Source organism: Canis lupus, chromosome 16, assembly GCF_003254725.2.
Source record: "Canis lupus dingo isolate Sandy chromosome 16, ASM325472v2, whole genome shotgun sequence".
Taxonomy (NCBI): domain Eukaryota; kingdom Metazoa; phylum Chordata; class Mammalia; order Carnivora; family Canidae; genus Canis; species Canis lupus.
In genome coordinates this window covers 25549951-25563009 of record NC_064258.1, presented here as the reverse complement: position 1 = coordinate 25563009, position 13059 = coordinate 25549951, and the positions used below count along the sequence as shown (strand labels likewise).

At 44.6% G+C, this 13059-nt stretch overlaps 1 protein-coding gene across 8 annotated transcripts in view; it reads right to left on the bottom strand.

Moving 5' to 3' along the window:
- The window catches only part of ZMAT4 (zinc finger matrin-type 4), a 356108-nt gene that overhangs the window by 324980 nt on the left and 18069 nt on the right, over positions 1–13059 (bottom strand). Inside the window, exon 1 of one of the 8 annotated variants that reach the window (XM_035699720.2) lies at positions 10166–10372. The exons of 5 other annotated variants lie outside the window; for them this stretch is intronic. In XM_035699720.2, the coding sequence (XP_035555613.1) occupies positions 10166–10188 (23 nt within the window). In that variant the 5' untranslated portion in view covers positions 10189–10372. Of the gene's footprint in view, positions 1–10165; positions 10373–13059 lie in introns of those variants that run through there. 2 more of the 8 variants (XM_035699724.2, XM_035699722.2) reach the window with 2 other exon arrangements.

The following is a 13059-nucleotide window of genomic DNA, read 5'->3' as shown; positions in this document are numbered from 1 at the left end:
GCTGTCAGAAGGCACCATTGTCTCTCACCTGCATCATCAGGCTATTCTCCCCCAGGTCCCTCCATGCTCTCCCTGCAGCTTACTCTGTCCTCAAAGGAACAACCAGAGTGATCTGGAGAAACAGAAGTTAGATCCTACGATCTAACTTTGCTCAGGCCTCCCCGGTGGCTTTCATTCCTCCCAGAGCAAAAGCCAAAATCCTTACAGAGGCTGCAGAGCCCCACATGATGTGTATGGTCCGCATGCTTCCTCCCTCTTTGCCAGTTTGTCTAAGTCACCTATTGCTCCATCCTTGCTCCTTAGCTCCAGCCACACTGGCCTTCTGACTGTTTCTAAAACATGCCAGGCAAGCTCTACCTCGGGGCCTTTGCACTTGCTGTTTCCTTTATCTAGAAGGATCTTCTCAGATAGCCACGTGGCTCACTCACTTCTTTTGTGTCTTTGTTCAAATGTCACCTAAGCATCCTATGTATAATTCCAATTCTCCTGCTACCCTTCCCCCCGCAATTCCAATTCTTCCTATGCTGTTTTATTTTTCCACCCTGTACCTACCACCTTGTAAAATACTGTAGAATTTGCCAGTTTATTTTTCTTGTTTGTCTCCACTAGCAGACTGTAAGCTTCACAAGAGTAGAGACTGCTGTCCTCAGTTAGACTGCAGAGGCCAGCAATGTCTGGCACATATAAGTTGGACAATACAAGCTGGAATCGCACAACTTTACTCACATGCAGATTTTTTTCAATAAATATAAATAATTATGGTATAAATAAATATAGTACAGTACTGTAAATGTGCTTCTCTTCCTTATGATTTTCTTAAAATATTCCCTTTTCTCTAGCTTACTTTCTTATAAGAATACAGAATATAATACATATAACATATAAAATATGTACTTGTATTAATCAACTGTTTACTTTATGTTATCAGCAAGGCTTCCAGTCAACAGCAGGCTATTGATAGCTCAGTTTCGGGGGAGCCAAAAGTCAGGATTTTTGAACACACAGGGGTCAGAGCCCCTAACCCCCACATTGTTCAAAGGTCAACTATATTAACATATTTGTATAGTATAAATAATAATATATTATTAATACACATGTTGCATGAAGAATCAACAAATGATTTGCTCTGATTTGCAAGTGTAGTCATATAAAGATGTTTAATCCCATTAAGTTTATATTTGCAAATCTCCTATATTCGAAATAGTAACAATGGACAAAATCAAGAGAGCCAAGGGCTATTGGGAGACCAGTAGGCAAAGCAAGCATGGGCCAGAGCAGCTTGAAAACCTCTGTGAGGGGAACAAGTCATCCTCCTCCAAGCCTACCTCTCCCAGCTGCTCTAGGACACTGTCTGCAGGAACAGCTAAGCTTTGCTACAGAACCATGAACAAAGAATTAAATCTGGCACGCACCTCCTGTCCTGCACTGTCTGAGGGTTTACTCCAATGGCTTTCTCAGGACATAAACTTCCCTGCCTTGAGACCAGGGTCAAGAAAGCCCATTAATCACAGACTACATGTAGACATTATCAGGGCTCAACCAGGGCCAGGACATGAAAGCTGAAGGAAAGACAATGTTTGGGTGGGACTTTTCAAGGCAGAACAAAGTCCAAGGTCAGAGACCTTCCCTGTACCCCACCCCATCTTTAAGCAAAGATCATCACAATCCCCTCCTGCTTGTAATGCAACTTGGTGAGGCCTAAGGTTTAATGCTTACCTTAACAAGCTCTTGAGGAACATCTATCCATCCCTCTCCATTGCCAACAAACACAGGTATACCCGTCAGCCTCCCTGACTTCAACCAGTCTCTGCTCATCCAGTCTCTTCAGCATACCACCACCAGTCATGACTTTATACACCATCACTCTTATGGAGCTGCCTTATTAAAAAGTTCATAATTTTACCTACTACATCAAACCAAAGCTCTCCTTTCTGACCTCCCAGTCCTTCAAGATGGACTTTGTTGCACCTGTCCAACCCCATTTGCCACAGTACTCCCACACACTAGAGTACACACACCATTCTTCATTCTGTCCTACCTTGCACATCTCATGCTTGTCCCCACCTCTATTCACTCATGTTTGCACTATTGCTTTTCACTGAAAGAACCTCCCTTTAGCCATACAAGAACCATTCATGCTTCTAGAAGATCCAGTTCAACCTTCATCATCACCAAAGGAAATTTACTTCTCTTCTGCAACTTTATAACACATTTGGTTTTGTCTGCATAACACCACTATCTTATATAATATGCTATTAGTTGGATATATATAAGCCTCCCATAAATATTTACCAATTGACTGGTGCCTACTGCCTTTGTACTGATATCTAGAGGATTATTCTTTGCCTGAGAGCATAACTCTGGGCTTCAGTGTCAGGCAGACTTGGATTTAAACCTCCAGCCTGCCACTTACTATGCCTGAATTTGGTAGAGTACTTACAGATTTAACTTCTTTTAATCTCGATTTCATTCTCTGTAAAAGATGAATAAAAATATATACCTCCCAAGGTTATTACAGGAACAAAATGAGATGATCTCCAAACTCTATTAGGGTGGCGACTTTGCCTTAGTCCAAGATAGTAACTGACACACGGTTCTCTTCAGTAATAAAAAATGTGAGTGAATAATGTGCATAAAATTCCTCATATGATCTGGTGAGTGGTAGATAATTAAAAACAGAGCTATCACTGATAGCCTTGTTCTGATGCAAACTTAGAATAATGTACAACCTCTTAATGAAGAACCCCTCCATGCACCTGTCAGCCATCAGCAGGACACTTCTCCACTCTCTTCTGGCTGAGGCAGTGCAAACGCATTAGCTCTTTCTCATTGATCTCATTCCCTAATCTTTTCATCATCCTCCTTGAGGATCTTTCCAATTTCACACAAGATAAAAATTAAGAAGTCTGGTTACTTCTAGAAGGAAAGATTGTCCCTCCCAGAAGTTATTTATTTCCTCCGTGTCTTCCTTGCATTATTAAACACCTCTGTATTAGCCTTTCTTTACATGTTATATGTTCTCCTCCCAGACGGAAGATGGATTCGTAGAGCCACAGAGCAGTTCTGGCATATATTTGTCCATTGAATATCATGTACATAATAGATGCCAAAAAAACTAAGTGTTGAGTAATTGAATGAATGTGCCAATTTATTAAGTAAAGCCAGTTTTGCGACTGTGGACCTTAAAACTGAATGGCAGAAATGAGGCTAGACTGTGGTCTTCCAGTCTAAGGAAGAGGATACTAGAGCAACCACAGGCTTAAACTCTGAGGAGGAGCTTTTGTTTGCTGGGCCATCTGCTTATTTTTCATAGTTATCCAGATGCACATGTCACCCGTCCCTCTCTTCACCTATTTGTAAAGCAAGCCCCATGACTTTTCCATGACCTTCCAAGGAGGTTGGTTGATGAGTGAGACAGTTTACTTGAAACCTTCTCCATCCCCAGTGGAACAGGAATCTCCAAAGGAAGCGCGTCATTACTCCACTGTCATGTGAACAGGGAGCTAATGCCTGACTGCCCAACAGAGACACCCGGCAAGATTTTCTACTTTACAAGAGTTGCCACACCATTTGCTTAAGAGTGATATGAGGCAGGTAAGGAATATGAAAAAGAGAAGGAATTTCATAAGGAGCAGTACTCCCTCCTCTTCCACAAGAATGCAAAAACAACATGAATAACTGGGGGCAGTGGAGAAAAAAAACACCTTATCTTTCCAGAAACATCAAGAGCATTAGGTTGCAATAGACAGGAATTATCAAAACCTTCATGGCACTGCAGAGAAGGTTAGGGAGGAGTGGAAGCAAGGAGATTTGGGGGAAAAGCCATGAGAGGGGTTCCTCCCCAGGATATGAGGACATGATTGACAACGTCACCAATAGTGAACCAGTCTTCACAAGAATGAGATGCACCAGCCAGCCTGGGATAATGCTGAGATGTGGATCTATCCACCTTCTATGACCCCCCCGTTTTCCAGTTGGTGCTCCTCTGCCTCTGCAATGGAAGCCGGCCCAACCCTTCCATTGGATGGGCCCATTCCCTCATGTTCTCTTCTCCTCCACTAAATCAGTGCTCTCAGGAATGGATTTGATAAACTGCTTCCTATTGAGTCTAAGATGATAATAAGAACTCATAAGTTACCACTCCTAAATATATGTGTTTTTCAGCTCAGATTAAAGCCCAATGTGAAAGAAATTCATCTCAATTTTGGGCTTTCAGGGAAAGTATGTGACATGATTTCCAAGTAGAACAGGATATTTGAAATCAGGGCCAACATAGGCCAGTGTGAGAAGTGTGGTCACAGCAGGAGTCAAGGGGAAATCAAGAAAAGGGGAGGCTTCTACTTGAAAGTAGAGGGCAATTTCAAGATCTCTAGAATCACACCCATGGAGCTGCAGCTGGCACTCTACTCGCCAACACGGAAACCATGCTCATGCATGCACATATGCTCACATATGTAAGCTCACACGTTTGCTCTCACATGCATGCTCACACACAGGTTCACATGCTCATTCACACATGCTCATACATGCATGCTCACACACATGCTCACATGCATGCTCACACATACATGCTCACACACCCATATGCTCACACACACGCATGCTCATACACGCATGCTCAAGTACACACAGGCTCATATACACCTCACACTTCAACAGGAAGCCTCTATTCAGGGCAAGAAAAGCACCCACAGTGAGGAACCCTGAAGGGGGTGCCCACAGAGCAACCCAAGATCTCCCCAGCTTGCGGAGGGGCACAGGGAACCTCTCCAGGTGCCTGTGAAAACCTCTTTCCTTCAGACCAAGTCTTATCACAGGATGTGGCTGTTGCTAGGTAACAGTGATTCCCCCCCACACACACACACACCTCCTGACTTCCCTCCCTGGACAGGAGCATGAACATCCTGGTAAATGCCTCCAGTGTGATCTCAAAGCCCCCTTTTGGGAAGGCACACCTCTGGCCCTATCCTGGGGGCTCATGAGGGTGACAATGTGATGCTCTCTCCAGTAGCCTCTCATCCTGCACCCCCGTGGGTTATGCCCGAAGTAAACTGCATGCAACATTTCTGCTGCTTAAAGTTATCAGACTATCATCAGAGGACTAGATTTGAATTTAAGGAAAGAAGTACTGCCGGTTGGCAGTGGCAGGGAGGAGTGCAGGGGACAGGCTTGTTTTTAGTTTTTGTTAGCTATTTTAGAATTTAAAGGGAGGTTTTTCTCTTCCATGTGGCCCTTAGAGCATGAACTATCGGGGCGGTCAGCAGGGGTTGGCCAGCTGAACTCTCTGTGGACCAGCACAGCAGAAATCGTGGCCTCCAGGATTTTAAATAATCAGGGGCTGTCAGTACCAATAAACCTCAGTCTCTGAAGCCCTGAGAGGTTAAAAAAAAATCCTCCATGCAAGGTGACAAAGAGATTTAGATGAAGAATCGTCAGGGAAGAGGAAGGGGCAGCCACAGCCTTGAGGGATGTGTTGCCTTCGCCCGTCTCAGAAAGCCCCAGTGTCACCTGACTGGCAACCCCAGCCCCAAATCAGTCTTCCGTGGATGCACACGCACATGTGCACAGAAAAGATAATGTTAATGTCGCTCCTTATTTGTTTTTCTGTCTACAAAAATGCCCACTTATCAGTATTTAATGGCTCTCAGAAATAAGCTATTTTAGAACATCATCCAAGATGCAAATGAGTCGCTGAAAGCTGTCGCTCTGACCTTTCCCTGTCACCGGGTAGGTATTTCCAAATCAACAGCAGCCTTCCTGGTGGCCTCTGCTGGGATTCCCTCCTGCAGCAGAGTAGGATCAATGGCTAGCCCCTTGCTTCTGCTTCGGGGGGTGACGGGCCCCCAAACGGTCCACAGATCTAGAAGAGGAAGCTCCTGCAGCCATACTCAGACAGAACACTTTCTCCCCAAGAGGCTGCTGCCCTCAGCTTTTCTTGATGAGAAAGCCAAGTCATCCAGTGACTAGTGACAAAGGCAGGCCCACACAGAGAGCCCTCCGTCACTTGGAAGATCCAGAGACAAGAAACAGGTCAAACAAGGTCCCCCCAAAGGAGGCTCAGAAGCTCTTCAACTAGTTTAAGCAGCACTGGGAGTTAGGAAACGCGACCTTGTAGAGCCCTCCCTACTGTTTTCGACTTGCGTTGTTCTTGATGACGTCAATTCCACTTTGACAACCTGAGTTCCACCCTCAGACACTTGAAGAGTCAGGTGGTTAATATTAATCGAGTAAGAGAAGCTCACAGGAGGGCATTCCACTCCCACCCCATACTGACTGCTCCCACACCAGAGGAGGAAAAGGTGAAGGGAGTTGGTGACAGGGTGACAATTGAACTGTATTTTCTCATGTCAAAGGTTCTTTCCCTACTGGAACACACTCACATGTGTTTTCTTCTCTTTACCTGCTACCCCAGACACTACCCCTTATAGAAAACTCACACCTGTTGACAGGATTTTCATATTTCCCTATATCTGAGAATCCCCAAACAAGGCTGTCTTAGACTCTTCCATTCTCCTCATTCCCCAGAGACCCCTCTGTTTTCCTTATCCCTTCATCCATGAAATGGGATGATTTTACCTATCCTTTAGGTAGTAATAGTGATATGGTTAAGGGCATGGATTGTGAAATCCCTGGTTGTGGGAGATCTTGGGCAGCTTATCCAAATCTGTGTCTCAGTTTCCTTCACATACCATTTTTTTTTTTTCACATACCCATTCTTAACAGTACCTACCTTATGGGGTCATTGGAAAGATTAAGAGAGGAAAGTGCCCAACTCTTAGTAAATGTCACTATCATTATAGAGGAGTTTTAAGAATCAAAAGTAACCTAGTTACAGTAAGGTACCAATGCCTTTCCAAGTGGTCTTCACCATTAATGCCTTAATCTAGGTCATCATCACTTTTGGCCTGGACTATCATAAAAGCCTTTCATCTCTCTGACTCTAGAATCCCACCTCTCCATCATGACACTCTAGGGACCCAGTCATTAATGTAATTACATCATTCCTCTGCTTAAAAACCTTTAATATCTACCTGTTGCTTATTGGATAAAGTCCAAATTTCTTGTTCTAAGAGCCTAAAAGGCTCTTTACGGCCAGACCTGCCTCTTCAACCTCATTTCCCATCACACTGTTCCTGCTTGCCTGTAACAGCCTCCTGTTTCATCCGCCAGAACCACTCTACATCATCCTTCTCCACACAACTCAATTGCCATCTTCTCTAGAAAGCCCCTCTGGCTCTGACTGAGTAACTGACCTCTACTTCCTCTAAGACTCCACTCCACGTATCCCTGTTTACACATCTGCCTTTTCGAATAGACTGAGAGTTAAAGAAAGGACAGTGTGTCAGTTATCTTTATTTTTCCCCGTGACTGGCATGATGGCTGGCACCGAGTAGATGTTCAATAAGTACCTGTGGGTGAAGAGTCTGCTCTTCCAATGACATAAACATAAGCAGGTTCAATGTCAACAATTCTAATTACTCATACAACCCCACTAGGAATATTTTTAACAAAGTAACCCCTGAGTTAGCCTGGGTATGCTTCCAGCCAAATCTCTCTACTAACAAAGTAGGATTCTGACCAGAAATCTCTGCAGCACGGGGCTATATGTAAAGCCAAACACACTCTCCTTATCCTCCTCACCCCCATTCCAGTCTCTCCAGAATCCAAAAGGAACATTTAGTTTTTAACGGGACTCACACTCTGTTGGCATACTAATTAACACCAATTAATCATTTTCATTAGGTGTGATAATGACTGGGAGAGAAAAGATTAGTTCCAACAAAACATTCTGCACCTAGATCAAGTGTCCTGGTGGCTCAGGAGATTACCCCACCTAAGGTCAAATCCTCACCAAACTATCTCTTCTCTGCTGGAGACCTGTCACTAAACCTCTGGATGATGTCAAAGAGGCAAAAATGCCCAGCTGGGGAAGCAGCCAGACATAGGGATCTGATCTAAACGATCCCTAAAAAATTAACTTGTCCTCCCAAAGCAGGAATTTTTTGCAATCCTAACAGCCCTGGTATATGATACACCCATCAAGTACAATTCCCGAGTCCCTAAGAAGACCACAAAGTACCTCATACGGTGTACCTACTCCTACGTAGTTTCCAGCCCAGGAGGACCAGTTCAAACACTCCTCAGTTGCCCACTGCCCCTTCTCACAGCCTGTCCTATCACCTGCAATGGCAACTCCAGCCTTCCAACTGCTCCAGCCAAAATCCTTGCAATCATTCTTGGTTCCTTTCCTTCTTACCTCTATCACAAGCCACTCATTAAAAATAAAATTCAAAATATACAAAGTCTCTGACCATTTTCTTATTGCCCCCTCCCTAGGACAGGCTACACAGACCATTGCTGTAACCTCTTGACTGGTCTCCACCTCCACCTTTCCCTGTCTTTGGTCTATTCTGAAGACAGCATCTAGCGTGAGTCTTAAACAATAAATCTTGATCATATCACTCTTGTGCTCAAAATCCTGCTTATCTCTGTGAGTCCTTAAAATTGGTTTACAAGGCCCTATATGATGTCCCTCCCCCCAACACTCACACTCTTCTCTGACCTCCTTCCCTTCTCTCTCCGTTTCTCAGACTATACAACAATATCGGCCTCGCTGTTGCTTGAACACATATCAGGTATGCTTCAACCTCAGGACCTTGGCCCAAGTCTTTACACATGTAACCCTCTTCAGGAGAACTATTTATAGGCTACCCTACTTAAAATTATAACCTGATGCCATTCCCCCTAGGTCAGCATTCCCAACCCCTCTCCATTTCCCTGTATTCTGCTTTCCTTTTTTAAAAAAAAACGTTTTTTTAATTTAAATTCAATTTGCCGACATATAGTATAACACCCAGTTGGGATCCCTGGGTGGCTCAGCGGTTTAGCGTCTGCCTTTGGCCCAAGGTGTGATCCAGGAGTCCCGGGATCGAGTCCCACATTGGGCTCCCTGCATGGAGCCTGCTTCTCCCTCTGCCTGTGTCTCTGCCTCTCTCTCTCTCTCTCTCTCTCTCTCTCTCTCTCTCTCTTTCTGTCTCTCATGAATAAATAAATAAAATCTTTAAAAAAAAAAAAAAATCCAGTGCTCCTCCCATCAACTGCCCTCCTCAGGGCCTGTCACCCAGTTGCCCCAACCCTCTGCCCACCTCCCCTTCCTCAACACTTTGTTTGTTTCTCAGAGTTAGGAGTCTCTCATGGTTTGTCTCCCTCTCTAACTTTTTCCATTCAGTTCCCCTCCTTTCCCTTATAGTCCCTTTCACTATTTCTTATGTTCTACATATGACTGAATTTTCCTTTTTTTTTCTATGTTATCACCTTCTAACATTTTATATAATTCTACTTATGTATCATTTGTATTATTATCTGTTTCCTCCAGCTAGAACATAAACTCAGTGAGAGCAGAAGTTTTTAATTTATTCATTGATTTATCCAAGGTACAGAGAATAGTACATAGTATTCAATCAATATTAACTAGGAAATAGTAAGAGCATTTAAGAGAAGTACACAAAAGTGACTATACTCAGAGTCATCCTTTAGACTAGGGACAGGAGAGGAGAGATAGGGCAGTTTCCATGGAGGACATGACATTGGAACTGAACCTTGAAGGATGGGGTAGGATTTGAACCTGTACAGTTGAGGGGAGGCATTCTGGTACAGAGGGCCAGTTCAGATAGCGGGCCAACAGAGGGCATCTAGAGGAGAGCCAGTGTGCACACAGTGTGCAGGGAGGTGGTGGAGAACTGCGTAGAACAAAGCCACAGCCTTGCTGGCCAGAGAAAAGGCTTGCTGATGGCAGTTGCCAGGGACTCTACGAGGAGCTAGAAATGTCTTCTCCCTTCACCACTTCTGCTTTATAGAAACACAAACTAGGACTGTTCTGCAAAGCATCATCAACCCTCACAGGCTGGTGGCCAAGAGACCTCAGGTCATTCCCCTTTTCATCTCACCTGCCACATTCATACCTGTGTGGGGGCCTCTGCTCACACCACCCTCCTAGCCTGAGGCCCTAGCTTCTTCCCTCTCCTTGACTTCCTAAGACCAAACAAGCCCTAGCTCAGCCCTTCCTTGTACTTATACTTGCAGCCTTCTGTGGCCACCACCCAATGTCACCTTCTTCTGCATGTTCACTGTACCCTCTAGTACCCACTGAGGTACTAGTGGGTACCTTCTTCCTTCTTCTCCGGTCATGTGACGTACGTCTGTCTCCTCATCTACTGCAGCTTGTGGGCAGGGCCAAAGCCTTCACCTCTGTGGCCTTGACACACTCCTGAACACTCAGGAAATGTCACATTTAATGCCTATGTTTAGGTGCTCTTCAAGAAGCAGAACTGATGTGGGCCACTGTGGCATCTGTAACAGTACATCCATCACATCCAGCTGCTAAGATCAGCATCTCTTGGCATTCTCTTGAAGAAAAGAACCTCTGAGAGAACAAGAGATACATTCTGGGCTCACCTCAAGATGATGGGGGTGGAAGGTACTGGTAAAGTAAAAGAATGGGTGTAACATATACCAGGACCTCCCAAGTGCAGTAAACTCCAGTACACACCTAGCAGTTTCCTGCTGTGTGGTTAGAATGATCCATCTGCTAAATCTAAATCTCCCAGACGTGGCTGACACCCCCAGAAAAGAATGCTCCCCACCCCCAAGCTAATGAGATGGAGCTTTCCTAAGCTTTCCCTTCATTCCCACTCCCAGGCAACATTATAAAAGTCTGCTTTACTTTTGGCATTTGTTCTCTGCACCCTTCCCAGGGCAGCGAAGCATATCTAATTTAAACACATTTCTTAATGTTTACACTTTTGCACATGAATGACTTTTTGCTACTGGAACTTCTTTAGTGCTTGTATCTGATCAGCGGCCCAAGGCATCCCCTAATTATAACTCTTGGTCTGCCCTGACTGGCTGCAACAGGTGTCACTTCTGACATGGCTTATCTTGGTAGGAAAACCAAAGAAGCAAAGAAGGTGGTGTGGTGTCTGTATTCATAATTCAACAGAAGAAAAAAATGTCTCCCCTTGTTCCCATTTTTCTACTGGATTTTCTTTTTTTTTTTAAGATTTATTTATTTATTTATTCATAGAGACAGAGAGAGAGAGAGAGAGAGAGAGAGGCAGAGACACAGGCAGAGGAAGAAGCAGGCTCCATGCAGGGAGCCCGACACAGGACTCAATCCCTGGTCTCCAGGATCACGCCCTGGGCTGAAGGCGGCGCCAAACCGCTGAGCCACCCGGGTGCCCTCTACTGGATTTTCCATCTGTACTATTCAGAATTTCAGGAGCAGGGCAGATGAAAGCACTCAGAAAAAATAATATATACCTGCTGATCCTCCATATGCTGAATGTGTTTGTGTGCTTGTCTCTGGACCTGGCCACTATATCCACCTGCAGCATCTAGGAAAGTAGCAGGACAGCCAGGAATGAAACTAAATTTTTTCTTCTCAGCCACACCAGGCTCTGTCCCTGTACTTCAGGTCTCTAGCTCTCCCTAGAATAACTCTAGATTCTTCCTGAGCAAACATATCTCACCCCCTGGCTCCCTGTCCAAGTGTCACCCATGAGAGGACACATAAAATCTCTTGTCCAGGCAGGTACCCTCAGTACAAAGGCATCCGTGAGTCAAAGTCTTGCCTCTGCCCTATACCATCCCCTTGGGTGTGATGACTATGGGTATAAGGACATGAAACACTGAGCATGAGACCAAGGAGCATGTAAATTTGGTTCACACAAGGGAACAGGTTAAAAAGAAATAGCTAATGAGCATGTGTCTGAAAAGTATTAAGCACAATACAGCATATTGGTGCTCGCAGCCCATTAGAAAGAAATGAATGAGCATGTGTCTGAAAAGTATTAACTACAGTAATAGCACATCGGTGCTTGCAGCCCTCCACTGGCAGTAAAAATACTAGCTATTACCTATGGGATTTCTGAGTTAAGAAGAACAATGGGGAAACAGGTGCTCTGTGTGTGTTATATGGTGTCTTCACCGGGTGTAGAGGAGGGTATGAGAAGTGGCAGTCAGGGCTTGGGCCCCAGAAGACAGCTAGGCTGGGAGCTAAATATAGATGAGCTCTTCTCTGTCCTGTCTGCTCCCCACTCCCCTCAATGGTGCCAAGCCTGCCCACAGTACTCAAGGGCACCCAACTGGAAAAGGACAGGACCTCCCCCAAGACATTCCTTATAGGATCCCACTGGTCAGGCTGCAGGAAGGCCAAGATGTGAGGGAGAAAGAGAAGAGAAAATGTCACATCCTTCAAGATGGCTACTAAGCCACTAGATCAAGGCTGGTGACCAGCTGTCCTCCCTTTCATACCCCAGAAGAGGAAATGGGTTTGGCTACAGTAGTAGGTAGATTGGGTAAGTAAAGTTAAATTTGAAAATAATATGAGAAGTGGAAACCCATTCCTCAGTGAGGGAAGAGGGGAAGAACTATTATCAGTCTTGGATGGTTTAAGGAAAGTTGTTCCCAGATGTACAAGTATAACCTAAAAGATTATTGTTGTGGGTTGAATTGTGTCTCCTCCTCCAGAAAATTTATATTTGAACTTCTAATGCACAGCTCCTCAGAGCCTGACCTTATTTAGAGACAGGGTCTTCACAGAGGTAATCAAGCTAAAGTGAGGTCATCAGGGTAGGCTCTAATCCAGCACGACTGGTACCTTTATAAAAAAGGGGGAGATTTGGACACAGTGATGAACATGTAGTGGAAAGACAAGTTGAAGAGACACAGGGAAAACGATGGTCATCTACCAGCCAAGGAGAGCAACCTAGAACAGTTCCTTCCCTCAATCCCTGAGGAAGTATCCAGAGGACTTCCAGCCTTTCCACCTGTGAGACACGAAATTTCTGTTGCTTAAGCCACTCAGTCTATGGTACTTTGTTCCCATAATCCTAGCAAACTAAAACAACCATTAGAGACTCTTTCTACAACTATTAAAAATCCCCAGGAATTTATAAAAAGAATCTTTTCATCTTTTATGCCCAGGAAGCCTGGTAGGATTAGTTACTAATAGAGCTGTCCTCTCATTGGACTGGGAGTTTTGGTGACAGGGAGTAATTT